Source organism: Amblyomma maculatum, chromosome 1 (assembly GCF_055883805.1).
Source record: "Amblyomma maculatum isolate TAMU_Amacu chromosome 1, ASM5588380v1, whole genome shotgun sequence".
Lineage (NCBI taxonomy): Eukaryota > Metazoa > Arthropoda > Arachnida > Ixodida > Ixodidae > Amblyomma > Amblyomma maculatum.
In genome coordinates, this window is record NC_139344.1 from 72828047 (window position 1) to 72847899 (window position 19853).

The 19853-nt window shown below is 44.6% G+C and overlaps 1 protein-coding gene across 2 annotated transcripts in view; it reads left to right on the top strand.

Moving 5' to 3' along the window:
• Nucleotides 1–19853, top strand: part of LOC146202788 (uncharacterized) — a 100998-nt gene that overhangs the window by 15880 nt on the left and 65265 nt on the right. For both annotated transcript variants that reach the window (XM_084588335.1, XM_084588336.1), the window contains 6 exons: nucleotides 1018–4122; nucleotides 4188–4277; nucleotides 5013–5201; nucleotides 9358–9558; nucleotides 15702–15864; nucleotides 19353–19531. In XM_084588335.1, coding sequence (XP_084444461.1) covers nucleotides 1018–4122; nucleotides 4188–4277; nucleotides 5013–5201; nucleotides 9358–9558; nucleotides 15702–15864; nucleotides 19353–19531 — 3927 coding nt within the window. The remainder of the gene's footprint in view (nucleotides 1–1017; nucleotides 4123–4187; nucleotides 4278–5012; nucleotides 5202–9357; nucleotides 9559–15701; nucleotides 15865–19352; nucleotides 19532–19853) is intronic.

The window sequence follows — 19853 nt, forward strand, 5'->3', positions numbered from 1 at the left end:
TTCACTCTAGTCCAAGATGCATAACTTTTAAGTTGTGACGAAAATTCAGAATGACCAGAGCGAATTACTGTGAAACAAGCGCATAAGCACATGTGGCCTGCTACTTTGCTCCCTTGCGCTGTACTTCACAAGGCGGGTCGCTTCTGTGTGCCTGCTTATTTATGCATATCAGAGTTGTACGCAATTGATTGCTTGTAATTGTTTACCTTTCTGTGTAATTTTGCGTTGAATTGATTACCTTCTTTAAGGAGCAATGTTTCAGGTGCCGGTAGTCAATTTGCAAAAATGGCTGCAGGGGTGTAGTGTCTGATGAGTTGACCGTGTGAAGTTGTTTAGCCATGCGACGATGCATGCGGCTTCTTGATTTGGTACGCTCTCCACGGTCTTTCTTGAAGAAACGCGAGCTGGCATCTGTTGCAATTTTTTTATTTAAATTTAAATGCGTGTTAGTGAAGAATTGCGAAAGGAACTCTGTCAGCTTTTGGCCGAAAAATTGAGGCCTCGCTGGGGTTACACACCAAAAGCTCCGCGTGATGTTCCCAAAAGAACACCCTCAGACAATTTTTTTCATATTTTTAGCGTCTGTACCTGCATTGCTGTTTCAAAGCACCAACGAAGGATGGTGCTTCATTGAGGGTGGAAACTGGCATTGGAGCATTGTGCAACTACCATCGAGTGCGCAAGGCACTTGTACATCATGACCCTACTCTACCTTCTTGCACATACATTGAAACAGGCAGCGGCTGATGTCTTCACAAGGAAGCCTTGAAAAATCAGATACAACTGAATGACAACTCATGTTGAAAACTAATGGATAAAAAATTTTAAGCAAACCGCTTTAGTTTTGTTGGGGTTGGAGTGAATTTATGTAATGGCAGTAAAGTTTGAAGAAAAGTAACGTAATAGTGATTAATTGCTGCTCTGCAGCTTAAGTGCAGAGAAGTGTGCAATGCAGTTCAATTGCAGAGACGTGTGGGTGGGGACAATCAGAGCTTTTGTTGGTTTCCCTTCCTGCAGGCGGCTGCTTGTCTAGTGGAGGAGCTTCAGACCGAGAGGGCCACCTTGCAACAGCAGCTAGGCTCACTCGAGCAAGAGAAGCGTTCGGAGATCTCACAGGGCCACTTGAAGCAGAAGATTGAAGAGTTGCTGTCTCAGTGCAGTGCGCTGCAACAGGAACGGGATGCATGTAGTGCAGCTCGGGAGGCTCTTGCACAGCAAGCAGAGAGTGCCAGCGAAGAGGCAGCTAGCCTTCGGCAGAAGATTGCAGTACTGTTGGAAGAGCGATCTTCTCTTGAGAATCAACGGGATGAAAAAATGAATGAATGCAACCTACTGCAGGAAGAAAAACATGGCTTAGAGAGGCAGGTGTCCGAACTGTACCAGACCAAAGAAGAGCTCGAGGCCAAGGAGAAGGAGTTTGCAAAGATTCTTGATGACAATAGCAGCCTAGAGAAGCTGCTTGCAGAGGCAGTCAGTGAGAACACTCAGCTGCAGGAAAGAGTCAACAACTTGCAAGAAAAGATAGGAGAGGTAGAAGCTGAAAAGCAGATGCTTGCTGCTGAACTGGAGACAACCACAGATGTGTCTCGTAAGGAATCTTTGAGGTTCGAGGGAATTATAAAAGAGTTGGAAAACAAACTGGTGTGGCAAAAGAATGTGGAACATGAGCTGCAAGTTTCCCGCTGCCAACAGATAGAGTCTGAAAAGCTTATTGAAAACCTGAAAGCTGCTTTAGCAGCTGCCCATGAAGGGCAGCACACAGGTGAATTTTGTGTAGAAGCAAATGAAAATCTTACTCAAACTCCAGCAGCGCTGGGAGAGCATCTGGAAGCTGTGGAGCTGGAAAAAACTGTCTTGACTGTGGCTGATGAGGAATCGGAAATGGATGCCAAGACAGCTCAAGCAGAGACTGCATTCTTGACAGAAAAGCTTGCAGAGATAAGAGAAGTTGATGAGGTTCTCATTGAAGAGCTTCAGACATCTGCTGGAAAGGTTTTATTGTTGGAGAGAGAGCTTAGTGACTCAAAGAACCAAAAAGAGTTTATTATGGATGAGTTACGCGAGGTCAAAGACCTTCAACACTTCCTGGAGGACGAAGGAAACATCCTCAGGCAAGAGTGTGAAGAGCTAAATGCTCGCACGGGCTGTCTCGAGGCTGACCTTGAAAATGACAGAATTCATATTCTGAAGCTTGAACACGAGCGGGAGTCTGCTGAATGCAGGGATCAACAGTCGCAGCGTGAAGTTGAGATATTACGAGCACGATTGAAGGCAATAGGCTTAGATGCCTGGGTGTGCCAAGAAGCCTTCATGGAATATCGTGTCCAGGATGCCCTTCATCCCCAGGTGTCTGCCATTTTGCAGATTTTGATGAGAGTCACCCGTGATATTCTGAAGACAGCAGACCCAAACTTGATTGATGTTCATGTGGATGCCCTGTTACGAGCTGAGCAGGCATCCAAAGAGGAGAGCGACGATGAATTCGATTATGACAATTATGAGCCAGTGTATACAGGGAACGCTGGTGAACGCTTAGAGTTTGGGAAAAATAAACTTAGAAATATGCCAGCACAGGTCCTTGCAAGCATCAAGGCAGGAGTCAGGCTTCAGCTTGAAGAGGAAGAGGAGGCTGTAGAAGAGGAAAGGATGCATCAGGGCAGCTGGGAAGACTCTATGAATGGGGAGCTGGCTGCCGCTCCCCCAGAGCTCTTGCTGCTGGAAGAGAGGATTAGAGGCCTAAAGAGACAACTAGAGGCTACAGTTTCCTATCTCAAAAATGACGTTGATCAGAACAGAAGGGAAGTGAATGAATATTTTGAGATTTTGTTGGAAAAGCTTGGTAATGCGAGTGAAAGCCACGGGAGGCTAAAGTGTGAACACACGGCACTTTCACTAAGATTGTGGGAAGCAGACAGCCTCTCTGGTGCCACAGCTGCATTCATGGAAGAACTGCACACATTGCGAGAAAAATATGAAGAGCTTGTGGCACAAACCAGGAGGCTGGAAGTAGCTTTGAAACATGCTTATTGTCAGAAAGGGCATGTGACACATCAAGCTTATTGTACAAAACTTGCCGAGGTAATAAAGGCACAGGTGGAGAGTCGGGGTGTTGGCACAGAAGAAATGGAGACACATGAAGAAATGGGACGTGACTCTGCTGGTGAACAGTATGCTGCACTGCAGATTGAGGTGGAAAAGTTGCGAGAGGAAAACAAGCATTTGTCTGAGGAACATTCATCTTTGACAGCTGCACTGGACTCTTCTCGAATAGCTGTCGAGGAGCTCAGCAGTAACCTGAAGGCACTGACTGAGGAAAAAAAGCTTGTGGCAGAAAGCCACTCTCAGAGAGTCAGCTCACTTGAATCCGAAGTGGAGGTGAAAGCTCAACTGCTTAGCCAAATTCATGGCAGACTGGATGACCAGCTGGAGCAATTTGAAAAGCTAGAAGCGTTGCTGAATGAAAAAAGCAAAGATTTGCAAGATGTCAGATCTGATGCTGCGAGGAAAGACGCTGAACTGGAAAATTTGAGGGTAGAATTGTCGCATCTGAGAGACCAGCTTGTCTTTTATGAGAGCGAGTGTGCTGGGTTGCGCACTGCCTTTCAGCCTGAGTTTAGGAATGAAAGTAATGTGCAGGGTGAAGAAGCGCTGTGTGAATGGTACAGTGCCCACAGAACGATGCTCCGACTGCTATCCCAGCTTGTCGTATTTGCTTCTAGACAGCAGCGTTCACATTTTCCGTCTGATGGACATGGGGATTCAGATGTGCTGTCGGAAGCCAGGTGCTTGTATTCTACATTGTCAACAAAACTGGAGTCTGTATGTCCGAGTGAAGTAGATCCACCAGTCACTCTTTCCGGCATTGTCGCAAAAGCCATTTGCGAAGATTTGGTCGCTGAAATGGCCCTCATGAAAAGTTTTGAAAAACTGCTAGACTCTATGTCTACTGATGTGAATAAAGCAACCGTGGAAAAGTCTCCAAATGAACTTGAAGAAGGTAAAGACAATGCCAAGGAGATTTCTGAATTGCAAAACCTTCTGATGGAGAAAGATGAGCTGCTCAAAAAATTTAAAGCTTTGACATTGAAACTAAAGAAAGAAGTAGCAGACAAGACAGGACAGGTAAGACTGCTAACTTGTGAGGCTATGCGGATTTATTAAACCTTATTATTCTCATATGCTTTTAGTTGAACTCCATGGAAGAGGAACTGTCCAGTCTGAAGCAAGAAGTAGAAAAAAATGCCCAGGCATCCATGCAGTCTGTACAAAACTTTCAGGTGAGTCATCTCAGCACTTCAGCCTGTATTTTTTTTCACAGCAGTAGAAGGCAGTGATTGTATGCGGGAGCATGAGGCTGCATGCTGAAGGTTTTGGCATTTTTGCTTGGCAGTTTTGCAGTACCGCAAGCTTGGACTGAGATTGGGTTTTGGAGTTGTAAGCATAGGCTGGTGCTCAGGCCAGAAATAGGGCTTCCATGCCTCTTTTTTTTGCCTGGATCTCTTGTTTTGGTGCAGGTAAGAGTGAAGTGATGCCAGGATAAATGAAGTTGGCAAATGTGGACCTAGGCAGCAAATAAAGCTAAGCCGTACATCGGCTGGTGTATTTGGGCTGTTAAAAGAGCCAGAGATTTAGACTTTTGTTGAATTATAGTTTAAGATAGGTAGTTAAAAAGTGATCACTAATGCCGAGGACGCAGGCTTGAACCCGGCCACTATGGCTGAATTTCATGTGTACTGTGTGTTTCAGTGTACGTTAAAGAACCCCAGGATGTCGAAACTAATCTAAACCCCTACACTATGACGTGTCATAGCCAGAGTTGCTTTGGGATGTTAAACTACATTCCATACCACAAAAAAAGTCAAGTTAGTTGACCATCTCATTAGTTATCAGCCTGCTTCCTGATGCCTGTCACCACTGGTATTACTGTAGCAGAAAAACAATCTAAATAAGTTGAACATGTTTGCTGTTGCGCCTGAGCTCTGTGCTCATAACTCTGGTGCTAACACATGCAGAGTCTTCAGAATGAATATGACAAGCTTCAGGACCAGTATGAAGCCACAAGGTGTAATTGTAAGGAATTAGAAGGCAAGCTGGCGACTATGGATCACAATCTTGCTGTATCCAACCGGGAGCTTTCTGATGCCAGTGCAGAAAAAGAAAAACTGAAAGAAATCACTGACTATCTTGGTCTAGAAATAAAGGTAAGTGACTGTTGTACACTGACTTTTTCATTTGTGAGATACGAGCTGTTCTTAAAGAAAGCTGCATAGCTGTGTAGTTTACTGTCCCGGTGAGGTTCATAGAGGAAAAACTTTTAGTACCAAGTTTTTACTGCCCAGTTTAACTTCGTAAATGCTGCTGCGTAAAAATGCGCAGGTGATCGTATAATGTGGTGCAGCAAATCTGTCTTAGCGGTCGTGGTTGTACATTTTTCTTTTATTTGTATTGATTGCCTTCCGATTGCATCTTTGTATTTGATTTTGTCATGGACTTCTTGAGGGTGGGAAGGTGGAGGCTTGTAGGTAAGTGATGCATTCTCACTGGTGGGTGCCTGGTGGTGCACCCATTGGTGTAAGACGTGTGCTACAGTGCGGCATCACGTTGGCATGCATTTGATGCTGCTCTCCTTTGATCTGTTGTCTACAGTGCAGGCCTTGTCATCATGAATGTACACCATTGTGAAAGTATGCTGGTTGGTTCATTACATTTTGGAGCAGAGAAAAGAGAAGCAAAAAAAGTGCCGATACTCTTCATTTTCTGTACATTCCAGACATTCTCATTGCACTCTCTTCCTTTTTGTCTTTTCATTGTGGACAGACGTGATATTTGCAATACTATCACTGTAATATCAAAATTCTGGTGCATGTGGCGCAGTCTGCGAGGTTGTCACATGGGTGGTACTGAGGTAAACTAGCCATTATTATCAGTGCTGCCAGTTAGAACAGCCAGTTGTAGCAACTTTTGCCTTTCTGAGTAAAAAAAAAAAAAGCAAAGGAAAATTTTGATTACGGTGTGCATTGCGTGTAATACAGTCAAAACCGGATATATCGAACCCGGATATATCGAATTTTGGTTATATCAAACTCACGGAATATCCCCTTGAAAATCGCATGTAAAAGTATAGGAACTACTTTATCGAAACATATATCGATAGGAACATATATTGAACTCAGTTTCACCGGTCGTTCGATATATCGAACTCCGCACCATGCACTGGAAAGTGTGCCTTCCCCAAAGACTATCGCATCACCCTCGGCCGTTTGCCACCCGACGTTTCAAGCCACATGCGGAAGGAATGAGAGGGGGCAGTTCGGCACTGTGCCCATTCCCCAAAGGCGCGCGCATCTGAGGTTATCGTTTCCCGCGCACCAGCACGTGACATTTGCAAGCCATGTGTGTGAATGAACCAGAGAGAACCGGTGGGAACGAGAGGGGAAAAGGGCGATAGAGGGAAGCGCAAGGGTGTGCCCATTGTTTTGCCGAGCTGTCTCTCTCTCTCTTTCCCGGCCTTCTTTCGCAGTAGCACGTGCTACGCATGTGCCAAGCCAGCTCAACTCGTTTCTCAAACAGAACGTCGGACGCTTTCTCCAGCGTGTGTTGCGAACCCTCTGCGCGCAGCGGCTGACGTGGCTATGGCGCCTGCGGACGTTAAGAAACGGCAGTTTTTGGAAATTTTGGAAATTTCCAAAAATGTTGGAAATTTTTTGCTCTGTCGTTGCCGCTCGTCACTGAGATCACTCAATCGCTTGCTTGTGAGCGAGCTGGCCTTAACGCTTTTTTTTTTTTCTTAAAATTCTTGGGTGCAAAAGTGGAGGGTGGGTTCATAATGGGAGTGGGTTGATTATGAGAAAAATACGGTATTGTTTTTTTGCGTCGTAAGTGCCGTCACAAGCCGATTTCTGTATATCGAATTATCGATATATTGAGCTATTTCTTGATCCCCTTCAAGTTCGATATATCCGGGTTCGACTGTATTATAACCAACAGGGTTAGTAAACATGTCATTTTTAACTTTTTGGAAACATTGAAGGACATTTGAAGTAGAGCTGCATGAATAGCAAAATCACTTGGTGGGCTGTGAACTCGAACATTAAGAATTGAGTGTGAATCAAATTGAATATTTTTTGAGTATGTTTCGATTTTGGCCATGCTAAACTAATGAAGTCCTTTGCAAAAATATTGCAACAAGTTCTGTTAATCAGCATAATTTGTCATACTTTTAAAACCTACCAGGCATTAAACAAGACAGTAGGATATCATGCAGGTAATACCTTGTTCACTGTTCCGTTTGATAACAGGGCTGTCAGTGAAAAAAAAAAAAGGCATAATAGTATATAACAGTTTGACTCAATGGCCATGTGGAGAAAGAAGTTTAGTAAATGCTCTTATAAAGAATTGCAAGATGAATGCCTCCTTACTGGAGGAGTGATGTCTGAAGTCAATTAACGGTAAGGCAGAACGCAACCAGACTGCTTGCATTGCAAAATAGACAGGAGAACAGTAACCTGAGCTACAACACTGGCAAGGCTGCTCTTCCAAGTTATACACGAAGCATCAGTAGTGGAACACCGCTTGAAGCTCTGCATTCGCAGCGACATTGCAGCGCGCTTAGCCCTCGCTTATCGGTTCGCTGGGTTGCGAGCCCTTGGATAGGCCTCAACTGCACAAACATTGGACCGTGAAGGTGAGAAGACTAAACCACGCTGTTCCTGACCCCAGTGTGCACGCTGCACTGCACATAGAGCAGTTGTGCAGGCTGGCTTGAAGCCTGATGCTTCTGTTGCGAGTTTTTTTTCTTCTGCATTGTGTCATGTGATGCATAATTTCTAGGTTGTGACAAAAATTGAAAAAAAAAACCAAAGCATTTGCCTTCGAAACAACCGCAGTGGCATACAAAGTGTGCAGACTGCAACTTACACTGTCTCCCACAAGCTGCATGCGTGGGCATGCACATGATTATGTAAAACGGGATGATAGTGCCAGTCAGGCTCACAACCTAGACAGCAACGCGCCGTGGGCTGCTGCATTTGTCGGCAGTATATAATTGTTCTTCCCAGCTATCGGGGGAGGTGGGGCTCTTTCTGCAGCCACGCACTGTCCTGCTGCTTATTTGTCTTCAACCCCGTTTATTTCTTGTGTGTGTATTGAATCCGAACTAGAGGTTGAAAAACAAAAATGCATATAGTAAGCATGCGTCACACCAGTTCTGTATTCCCTAATAAATGAAGTGATTCAGCAAGGAAGCAGCTGACCATATATTGTGTACTTCAGGAAGCAGGATTTACTGAGCGTGAAGTTTGGGCCATCGGCCACAGCTGCCATTATCATTTTTGGAACTAGTATAACTGAAGGAAACAACGAGGGTGAGAGCTAGCAAAAGTGGTGGCGCACAGTAGCAGTAACAGCCACATTCTCCCCTGATAATTTGGAAACACATCACTATTGGCGCCATTGTGCGAACACTGATTGATCTCTCAGTGTAGGTCACAATGAGCTTGAAAGTACCTGCAGGTTACTGTTATAATCGGTTTCTTAACCAGGAACGTCATGACAATAATTCCTTTAACTTGTCATGTGTCCTATGCTTGCTTATCAACGGTGTTATTTTTTCTTTACATCTATGAGATGAGGTTGTGTTTCTGCACCTTTCTGCTCTGGTGTAGCTTGCAGTGCTCTCTTTACCTTAATGTTTAAAGCAGCCCATCAATGTCAAGAATTTTCGTGCTATGCTATACACAGGTACACAAGAAAGCAGGAACCACGTACACAGCGGGAAAATTCTTGAAATGGTAAACCAACTAGCCCATATTGCTGCTGTCCCATCAATGTGTTTGCTTGGCAGCTTTGTAAATAATCAGCTTGGCATCTCTACAATATCATTTGCAGTCATCTTAAAGCATGACATGCTATGCTTTCCCAGAATTCTGGTTGGGTCTCATGGTGGTGATTCATTGGCTAATGGCAAGCCAGTTATACCGAGTCTACAGTTGAAGCCATTATCTCACTGTTGAAAGACGAGGTAGAATGGTGGGTTTGCGTTGGGCACACAAATGCGCTGCTCCATGGCCAGTTATTTTGGCGCAGTGGGGCAGCGCTAGCATGAGTCTCTGGCTGCGAATGGCTTCATCACTTACGTCACATATGCAGCATCGAAAAGTACTACTTGGGCTGGGCCTCAAGTTTCTAGCCTTCTAGCTCTTTAAAATATATTTCTTGTTTATTTGAAACTGCTGTTCGAGTATTAAAAAAAAAAAAGTTTTATCCCTTTATGAGAAAGCTGTCACCAGTACAAATTAACCATTAAGAATGCGTTATGCCTTGTTATGATGGCATTTCTACTGCTGTATGTGCACACAGGAGCTGCGGCAGCATAATGAAGAAAAGGAAGCTAAACTGGCCCAGATGGAGTCTCAGGCGAGGCTTGCGAAGGAACAGGAGGAGAAATTGCTTGGACACATCAAGGGCCTGGAAGAGCAGGCTGCAGAGTGTCACAAGCAGCTGCTTGCTGAAAAAGAGCAGCATGCCAGCACAGCAGCACAGTTAGAAAAAGTGCAGAAGGTACGTAGGAGCTTATTTGTCTGCACCAGGGGATCACGAACTTAGTTTTGTGGAACCCTTCAGTTCCTCAAACACCTATTTCTGTTCATAGCTTCCTTTGTTCACTTTACTTTGGAACTAATCACACTGTTAATTTTTTTGCAGTTTTCGTTCGTTATTGTTGAATTGGGCCATATTTCTGAGGGATTGTCTTTTACCAAGGCAAAAAGGGACAAGTTGAGACACGTGAGAGTTCCTCGGCTCCTTTTAAAGACGCTGCGATTCCCCCTAGGCTGGAAAGACGGATAACTCGTTGGTCTGTGGAAACGCCATTTAGTGAGGTTAAGTAAAGCAGGGGGGGGGGGGTGTTAGGTTCGTTCGAAACCCGCTGCCGGACACCCACCGGTAAAATGGGTACGCCTCCCCTGGCCTGTCGCCCGGCTCTCTCAGGGGTGTGCGTTTGGAAGAGGCTCTACTAACCCTGCTGTGCTCCTTCGAGGGCTTAAAGTTTCGAACAAACTAATGACCTGCAAAGGTCAGGTTCACAGGTCGGGTTTCCAGCATGGCTGGAAACCAGACCTGTGATCGAACCAGGAACCTGTGACCAGGGATCGAACCGGGTTCGATCCCTGGTGCCGTCGGTTACCCACCGATTTTTCAGTGGGTACAAGCTTTCCCCCGGCCTGGTGCTCGACTCTTCTAGGGTGAAATGCTTGGGAAAAGGGGTCACGGCCCAAATAGTTGCGCCGATGTGGCAGTGATTCGTTCCGCCATCGGACAACAATAAGTCCACCTTGCGCGGCAAAAGCCCATTATGTGGCCCTTTTTTTTTTTTAGGACTGCTGCAGCTGAGGCTCAAAGGAAGTACCTTTGCAAGACAAACTGAACCACCTTTGCAGGCTGCGAGGTTCAAAACTGGGTTTGGGCCCACTGCGGAGGAGGTGCGCGCAGCGGGGTTTACGGAGTTTCTCCCAAACGCACACCCCTAGAAAAGCCGAGCGCCAGGCTGGGGGACGCTTGTACCCATTTTTACCGGTGGGTGTCCGGCGATGGGTTTCGAACTAACCACCTCCCGCAGCTGAGACGGGCGCTCTAACCACTAGGCCATCGGTTGTCACTGTGCTGTAAGAAATTTTTGAGCTGGCTTCATTAACATCGCAGATATTGGTGATTATAAAAAACTTTCTTCCTCTCCCTTTAACTTGTACATAGCAAGACAACAGGAAAAAAAGAAAGCAGCTTGGGGACCACGCTTACCCATGGAAACGTCATTGACTGGTGTTTTGGGTACCGACTTCCGATTGCCACACCCTTTTTCCCGAGTGTAGATTTTCTCCCTCCTGCACATAAGTTGTTTGCTGCCTTACTCCTCCTTGTCAATGTTGTATGCAGTATTGGGCACAGAGTGCAGTGGCCAACGGCAGAAAGATGCGGCAATGATAAATCAGAACAGTGTGCACTAGAGTATTGGTGCATGCTCTAGGGGGACTCATGCAGCAACATGAGCAAACGACTTTCACAGCTACCAGGTGTGGAATTGCTGCTCCGTTTGCTCCATTCTGCTCCAAACTGCTTTCCTTGCTCCATCCTGCTCCAAAATGCAATATTGCTCCAAGACTGCTCCAAACTGGCTGCCTCAATGTTCTGTCATCAAATTTATCAGAACACTGGAACAGTGTCACAGCACAGGGGCAAAAATATAATGCAACTTTCACTGGGCTTAATACAAATAAAATTTTTGTAAGGGAGGAAAGCATGAAGCACAATAAATATTTGTCTCGCCAGTAAACTTAGGATGAGCCACAGGCGATTGAAGCGAATTGAATGAAGAAAAAAATGCACTGGGCATGTGACATAGCACTTTTTCCCAGCCTTTATCACTGGTGGAGAGAGAAGCGACAGCAGGAAGTGAAGCAGATAGCGCAAAGTACTGTGATCTGTTAGGAAACTTGTCCGACTGCAAAAACTGCTTGAGTTATTCTAATAAGGTGGCAGTTTGGGTGTTTGTACTTGCTTGTCCTTGTTCTGTCCCTGCACTATTTTTGTTGGGATGTGTTAGTCTAATTGTTCTGCTGTGAAAACGAGATTTCACAATTGAGTCTCTTTGTCAACAAGTTTGTCAGGCATACGGCAGACAAAATCTTACTTGAAGCGGTATTGATTGGCATGCTAGAGGTGCCAATCATTAGGAAGCTTCTTAAGAGTGTTGAAAGGCCATGCAGGGCCTATGCCAAGATGCTAAAAATGAGTGCGAGCATTCCTTAGGCGAAGAATAATGAACTGCTGGCAGGAGGCAGTGAAATAAGCTGGAGAATGAAAAGGCTACCCTTCCTTGCCATCTATCTTTCCTGAAAGCACTACTGAATTTCGGAATTTATCAGCACAGGCATAGAATCAAAAAGGATGTGCACATGTTAGACATCGTAAACGTCATGCCCATTAATCTGAACCCTAAATTAGCAGCGTTGATTGAGCGCATCGAAGGGAAAGACTCGACATTTTAATCTGTCACTTCAAAATAGGCAAGCCCTTTAGGTTATATTAGGCTTTCAGTTATGAAGTGCGGCCAGGAAGCGTTCCGTTTGCTGCAACGTCTGTTTCTAGTTGTTACTAAGGCCAGCCTGTGTTATATTATATACCTTTACATGCTTTGGCTGTTTAGAGATGATGCGAAGATGGAACGACAATGACGTAATCAGATTTGAGATTTTGTATTTCAGAAAGAAAAAACTGTGATTATCAAAGGCCCTTGACCGTCGAAGCTTGCTCCAAAGCATAGTTCAAATGCCCCAAAATTCTCATTTCGTTGCTCCAAAGCTGCACCAGAATGCTCGAGCTTGCTTCCACGCCTGAGCTAGTGTGGCCTGTCACTCACCATGACGTCACCATACTACAGTAGAACACCACTGCAACGAACGCCATTGAAACGGAAGTATTCAGTTGTACGAACTGTATTATATTCCCCCACCAAAGCTCCACTGAACACTATGCAAGCGCCATTCACTTCAACGAAATTCAGTTATTGCTTATTTCAGTTCTGAGAATAGTTTACGCGGCGTTATCCTGTGTCTCCCACGTCATTATAACAAGCATAAACCACACTTTTTTGAATATTTGTACCATGTGAACCACATTTCATTACCGCGTGACGAAAACTGGCCGTCATTTAGCTTAAAACTTGATTGGCTGCACACCAGACAGTTGTGCCGAACAAGTTTCACGGGAGCTTGCACACAGTGACTGAGTTCAAGACCACTGCAGTCCTAAGTTTACAAAAGTGCTGCAAAAGGTTACTGCATTCTTTGCTCGCAAATGAGTGCAAGGACAAATTGAAATTGGGTTGAGATATGATTTGAGCACCGGATGTTCCTTGGAGCTAATGGAAACAAGCTTACACGCACTTATTTCAGTTCAGTGAACTTTCAATTTAATATACTTTTTCCTAAGGTTCTTCGAAATTCATTCAAGTGAAGTTTCATTGTATAGTGGAATACCACTTAAACGAACGTCACTAAAATGAAGTATTCAGTTGTACGAGCGTTAATAAATCCCCCTACTGAAGCTTCATTGAATGCTATGTAAACGCCTTTCATTTTAACGAAATTCAGTTCTTGTTGATTTCATTTCTATGAACATTTTGTGCAGCGTCATCCTGTGTCTCCCGCGTCATACTGAGCCCTTCAATAAGCACAACTCGCACTTTTTTTGGCAGATTTTTACGTTTAGAACCATGTTTCATTACCGCGTGACGAAACGTGGCCATCATTTAGCTTTAAACTGAATTGTCAGCTGAATCCATAGCTGGCTTTGCACGCTTAATTGGCTCCACAGCCATAGTGAGAGCATCAGCCCTGCTAGGCTTTTAACTTCAAGAAAGGCGTACATATGCATGTTGGTTAACCATGATCTGCTGAAGCAGTGATCTGCTTTGAGAAAACAAAGGCCTTTGCTGCCCAGCAGACCGTTGTGCCGGACAAAGTTCACGGAAGCTGCACACAGTGATTTAGTTCAAGAACACTGCAGGCCTAATTAAGTTCTAGGGGCTGCAAGAGGTTATTGAATTGTTTGCTTGCAAATTAGCACAGTGACAAATGGAGAATCAACCTTGACACAGCAAACTTTCATTTTAGCACACTTTTTCCTGAGGTTCGTTCAAGTGAAGTTTCATTGTAATACCTTGATGGAGAATAGTTCTGAAAACCACCACTGTGAACTGGCCAAACGGCCTGCGATTTTGAAAAAACAAAAAAAAGGACACTGTGTTTAAAAATTAATGGCAAATCGGTGGCTCCATTTCAATAAGTGAAACACTGAGCGAAAGCTCAAAAGCGTTCATTGGAACACATTTACAAGCAAGGTTTGAATCCATTTTCCGGTCCCTTTAATGTGGATATTTTATGGGAGTATGCTTGTGTGCCCAGCGACTTACAGCAGTTGGGTATCGAAACATGCTTAGGTAATAAGTGGGTACGAGTACATTATCAAAAAAAAGTAACGTCTGCTGGTTGCAGAATCAGCACTTCAAAACTTCACCTCTTATGGTGCAATGAGCAGTTTAGTCACCTTTTGTTTTATGGCATTGCTGGCCTTTATTAGAAATTGGACATGGTCATGCAGCAAGTTATCATATTGTCTTTAGTTTTTGTCAATGTCCCTGTTGCTTTATTTTGTTCGAAAAAGCTTTCGATTTGTGGCAAGGCCACCTGTGTTGTGATGAAAGAGTGCAGGAACATCTGTGATCCTGTTCTTGCGGTGGTAGCATAGGTAATCCAAAGCAAATTTGGAAGTAACTTGTATCTTGTACGGAGGTGAGAAGGATTCAGTGTTGGAGGCTATTTCATGCTGTAAGTAAATTTCGGGTCTTGTTCTTCTGGGACGGTGAGGTGGAGCGACGACAACTGACAAAATACGGGTAGCGGACTTAGAGATAGCAAAGAGATTAACTGAATTTTATACAGGAAACTTTACAATGTATACAGTAAGGTTGGGTAACATATGGATCTGGCTAGCTCGGCCTAGTCGAAGATGACGAGTTAAGCCATAGCACAGAACACTCGATTGTGCTCTTAGGCTCAGTTTTAATGCCTCGGGGCCCAGCCCACACTCTAATCATAGCCAGTTGCAGCAAGCATTATCATGATTGATGGCTTGCTGCCTACCACACCTTTTTTGACTTTACTAGTACTAATATCTCTCTCTTGAGACATATACACGAGCAAAAAGAGCAGCAAAACAGTCAATACATACAAACGGCAGTGACCCGAGCGACCATATTGGCCTGCCAAATCCCGGTCTCTGCCCCACAACCTTAACCTGTACACAGGCCCCTCTCTTACAGAGAGAGGGAACAAAAAATAACCAAGCACCAGATCCTTTCAACGTTTCCTTTCGCCGCCACGCATGTCGCCTACGTGTTGACACTGTGCACCTTGTTACCTCAGCGCTGCGGTTGACAATGCTAATTTGGCATTGTCATTTCAACATATCCTTTTCGTACTAGTTGGCGCCACGCACCGTGATGAGTGACCATTAGTGTCCTTCGCCCTTGCAAGCGCATTATTGTTACTGAAACAACACGCCACTGACCTCTCCCAAGCAGGTGCACTTCCCTTTTGTCATACACGGATTTGGACGTTGCAACCTCGACTCACCAGTCGTTAGACACTGTTACACCTGTCATTCCAACAACCTCCGTAGATGCTGTTCACTTAGCAGTGCGCTAATACCTCGGTGTCTACAAGCCTCTTTGTAATGTGTACTCACAAGGAACCACTGCTACCAGGGTCGTCTGATGCCTGGCAGTGTCCACCACGTTGCCGCGTACCTACACCGACCCTTACACTGTATTTTGTCTTCAGCAAGCTGGTGAACAGCAGATCACCTTTGGAATTCTACACTGTATTCATAAACAATAATGCAAAGAAAAAAGAGGACATGGAAAAAGAGAAAATTGTCAGCTGTAGTTTCAAGAAGGAAAGATGTTGCACAATGTAGCACAATGCTCTAGCCTGTACATGCTAGAGAATGAAAAGACTTTGCTTTTTGTTACCGCACAGTTGAAAATGCTGCCATGGCATTGCTGTCTTTTTCTCGCTATGTCAGCTGAGGCAAAAAGGAATCTAGAAGATGAAAAACATGTCCTTGGTGGTCTGTCAATATTTCAGGAGTCCAAAATGCACACTCTTTTGGACCTGGAGATTGCAGACTATGAGCGTACTGTGGCTGAGCTCAACAACCTCTTGAAGGACAAAAATGAAGAGCTTGACAGCACAAGGAGAGAGTCACTTTCCTATCAGTCCAAAATTGCCAACCTTGTTGAGCACATTGGTGAGTTTTATTCATGCTTCATGTTTTCTTTAACTAAACAACTATTACAAGCCTTTTTAGTTTTTGTCTTCTGTGTATCCGTTATTGTATGTGTCACCTCATTGCTTCGGTGCAGTTAATCTGAGTGAGCAATTGTGATTTGCAATAACACTTAGTATTTATAATAATAACTTAGTTTTGGTTTTGCTTTTATGCGCTTCGTGCTGTCTGCGCTAGCCCGCGGCAACAGCAATCATTGAGCGTGCGTCAGCAGCTAACTGATCACCTTGTGGCGTTTCGGACAGCGGTAGTGGGTTTTTTACATGCTTCCATCATGGTTCTTCCGCTACTACCAAAATAACCTTAGTTTGGGTGGGGTTAATTATGCGGGAAATACGAGGTTCTTTTTTTTTGTGAGAGTCGTACATCTTTCCAGCCATCAGTCATCAACGAAATCACTCATGCGGACACCGCGATCATGACGCTGTTTTTAGCATCGTGTGCTTTAAAAAGTGTTTGCTGCTATCATACATTCCAATGATTTTGTAGCAGTGGACGGCGCCCACCCTAATCGCGGTACAATAAAAAACCAGGCTTGCACAACCGGATTAGCCAAGCAAGCTACCACTAGCACTCCTGTCAAGGCCGCTAGCACTTAGCAAAGTTCAATCCCCCCCCCACCCCCTCGGCAGATCCTTATTAGGGTTATTCTTTATTCTTATGATAGTGCTCAGAGGGCTAGACACAGGGAGTCGCTTCCTAGCACCAGCATGCCAGCCGTAATTAGCAGTCAGAGCTTTGACCTCCAACCCGCGCTGCGATAACACTGCAAGTTCAGGCCAGAGAGGACAGGCACAAGTTGCATACTCGACACTGGCTTTAAGTTACCCAAGTAATTGCATGGCAAAGTCAACATAAAAAAAGAAAAAAATGCCGTAGTGAGCAAATGTCCCGTTTACGTACGCGGTTGAAAGAAGGCCTCGATAAAGGGGAAGCGAATGCGGAAAGTGGAGAGGAACGTTCTGCTTGCCTCGCATGGCCTCTCGCTCACAGCCCGCAGCAGTAAGGGCACATGATGGCCGGGTGATTCAGATGACGACGGTGGTCTCCTTAGCAGAGAGTGAACCATGCCCCTGTGTATTCGCTCGGCGAAACACAAGCAAATTGCGAGGGGCGCACTCCTCCAGGGCTGTGGAGATATCTCTCCAGAGCTGTAAGGGCAAGAGGAAAGACCCCCCACCGCATCACTGTGCTAGAGTGAGAGGCAGTGAGGGTGGTGGGTGTGCCCTCCTCGCACCGTTCTTGCTAAACAGCGCATGCATAACCTCTCGTGATAATTACACGTGGCTGTTACAGTGGGGCAAGGAAATCACATGTATGCTTGCAAGCCATAGATATGTCAAAAGTAACATGTCCTGGTGTTATTGCTATACAGAATCTTTTCGCACTGCGTAGAAATGTGCTCTGGACTGTGACGGCATGAAACAAAGGGACATGCAAACGAGTCATGACTTAGTTTTTTTTTTTTTATATTCTCAGTGGCAAAATTGGGGGGGGGGGGGTTCATTATGCAAGTAAGTATGCTAAATTTACCGTAATACAAATGGTACTTGTCCGTTTTTTTCGAGGCTATTCAATGATTTTAATGTCGGGTGAATCATATTTTTTTCACAATCCTATGAAGTTCGAATTCACAAGCTTTTACATACATGTTTAATAACGAGCAGCGGCAGCACATAAAAGTGGCCATTTGTATATCATGCTACTACAGTTCCTAGCACAGTAAATGCGTTAAACCAGTAGGAATTGAAGAGATAAGTCATATACATTCCATAAAAAATAGTTTAGCTTTGCAGTCGAACCTCAATATAACGAACCTCAATGTAGCAAAATTCACCATGTAACGAATTTTTTTATTTCCCAGTCTCTGCACCTTTGAAAACCACGTATTATTTTTCCACAATTTAATGAAGTAATTTTATACCACACTTTCGATTTAACTAAGTTCTCAGGCATTACATGCAGGTACTAGTAGCCACCTTAACAATCAGATGAGAAGTAAAACTTCAGCCCTGACACACTGCATTTTACATCTGCCCTTTTATGTGCCAATTTTTCAGGCAGTCTGGAATCTGTGAGTGAAACAAAATGGTGATGACGGGCACACCGTCGTGCCATCCGTCGTGTGCACACAAAGAAAACCCGCAGTGCAGAAGTTTAAGGACGTCACTAGCCAGTCAAAATGACAAAGTGCTTACCGGAGATACCATATTTACTCGCGTAATGAACCCACTTCTTTTTCAAGAAAAATCGACTCGAGTTTGAGGGAAGAGTTCAATACGCTGGAAAAGTTGGGATTCTTTATTTCTTTTTTTTACGAGTGGTCCACCCCAGCCATTAATCATCAAAGAAAGTATGCGGTCAGCCGCGATCATAACGCTTGCTTTTAGCATCGTTCGCTTAAAAAGGCACTAGCTGCTATCACACATTCCAATGATTTTTGTGGTAGTGGACAGCGCCCACCCAAATCGCTCTGTGATAGAGCAGACATACTGAAAACAAGGCTTTCCAAACAAGACAAGCCGAGCAAGCCACTACAAGCACTCCTCTGAGGGACGCTGGCACTCTGCCAAGTTTGCCTCCCACCCCACCACTGGAGCAATTGCCAAAAGACACATTCTCCTCTCTGCGCAGCACCTTGGCGCGCTGCCAAGAAACACACTGAACTGGAGGGACCCGCTAACGGCTTGCGCTTTTTTTTTTTTCAAGTTCTCTGTGGCAAAAGTGGAAAGTGGGATCTTATGCAGTTAAATATGGTACGCGTATGTAAAGCCTGAGCAAAAGATTGCTGCGCCCAAGGTAGCCGCGGTGCCGGCATGGGTGGTGCGGACATACAACTAATCTAGTTCACTATATACTATGACAGCATCCCCGTTAAAGTCCCTAGATCAGCTGATTTAGAAACTCGTATTAACTCTATTGGCTCTTGCCTCCATTTGCAAGCGTTGGATGATGATGATGATATCAGTGACATCTGGTGGCGGCTTTGAGCACTAGGCACTGCGCTCGCGGAGAAAAATTATGCATTCACGTCTGTTCTCTGTCACTCATTATGTGCTCCTGAAATAAAAAAAAACATCCAGTGCCTTGCTAGCGCTATTATTGTTAGAATTTCTCGCCTATTTCCTGAACTCATAATTAACAAGTTCCCAGCAGTGTTCCACGGACCTGTTACTTCATTTGAGCAGCTAAAACCTAGCAACCTCGATGTAACGAAATTCACAATTTAACTAAATATTCGGCTGCAAGTAGGACTTTGTTATATCGAGGTTCGACTTCGTGAAGGCAATCAAAAGATAATTGACATGCCATCAGTGTCTGGATGTTAGTTCAAAAGGCTGAGAATTTTGCAATGAATAATTGCATTTCATACTCGGTCCTCGCTTTGTATGAAAGCCTCATTCTTCATTGTTTACTGCTGACTATAGTAAAGTCTGTGATGTGTGCAGGCTACCTAGAGGGCCAGAAAAAAGCAGATGACGAGAGGCTCTTGGCCTGCAAAGATACCATTTCGAACCTGAAAGAAGTGCTCTTGAAAAGCCAAAAGCACGAAGAAGATCTGCTACAGGCTGAGGTGAGGCTTGAATCAGAGGTCAAGGCAGCCCAGCTAAGAGAACAGGATTTGAAGGTGAGCTCTATTTTATTACTGCCCTTTCAGTACTGCAAGTTAGGGACTAAAGATGTCAAGAAAGGACTACTTGCAAATATAGTCAAATCCAGATATATTGAGCTTGGAGGGAATGGGGTGGAAATAATTCGATATGTAAAAAAATTGCTATAGGTGAGCTAATCTGTAACCTAGAAAAAAATACCAAATCATTGCCCCCTTGCTAGTGGCAATGCAGCTAATGATGACACGTCGTCTACCGGTGTTTTACCGGTGCACACACTGATCTCTAGGTGTTGTTAGGCCTAATCTGCTTTGCATCGAAGCCCCACAGGATAGTGCT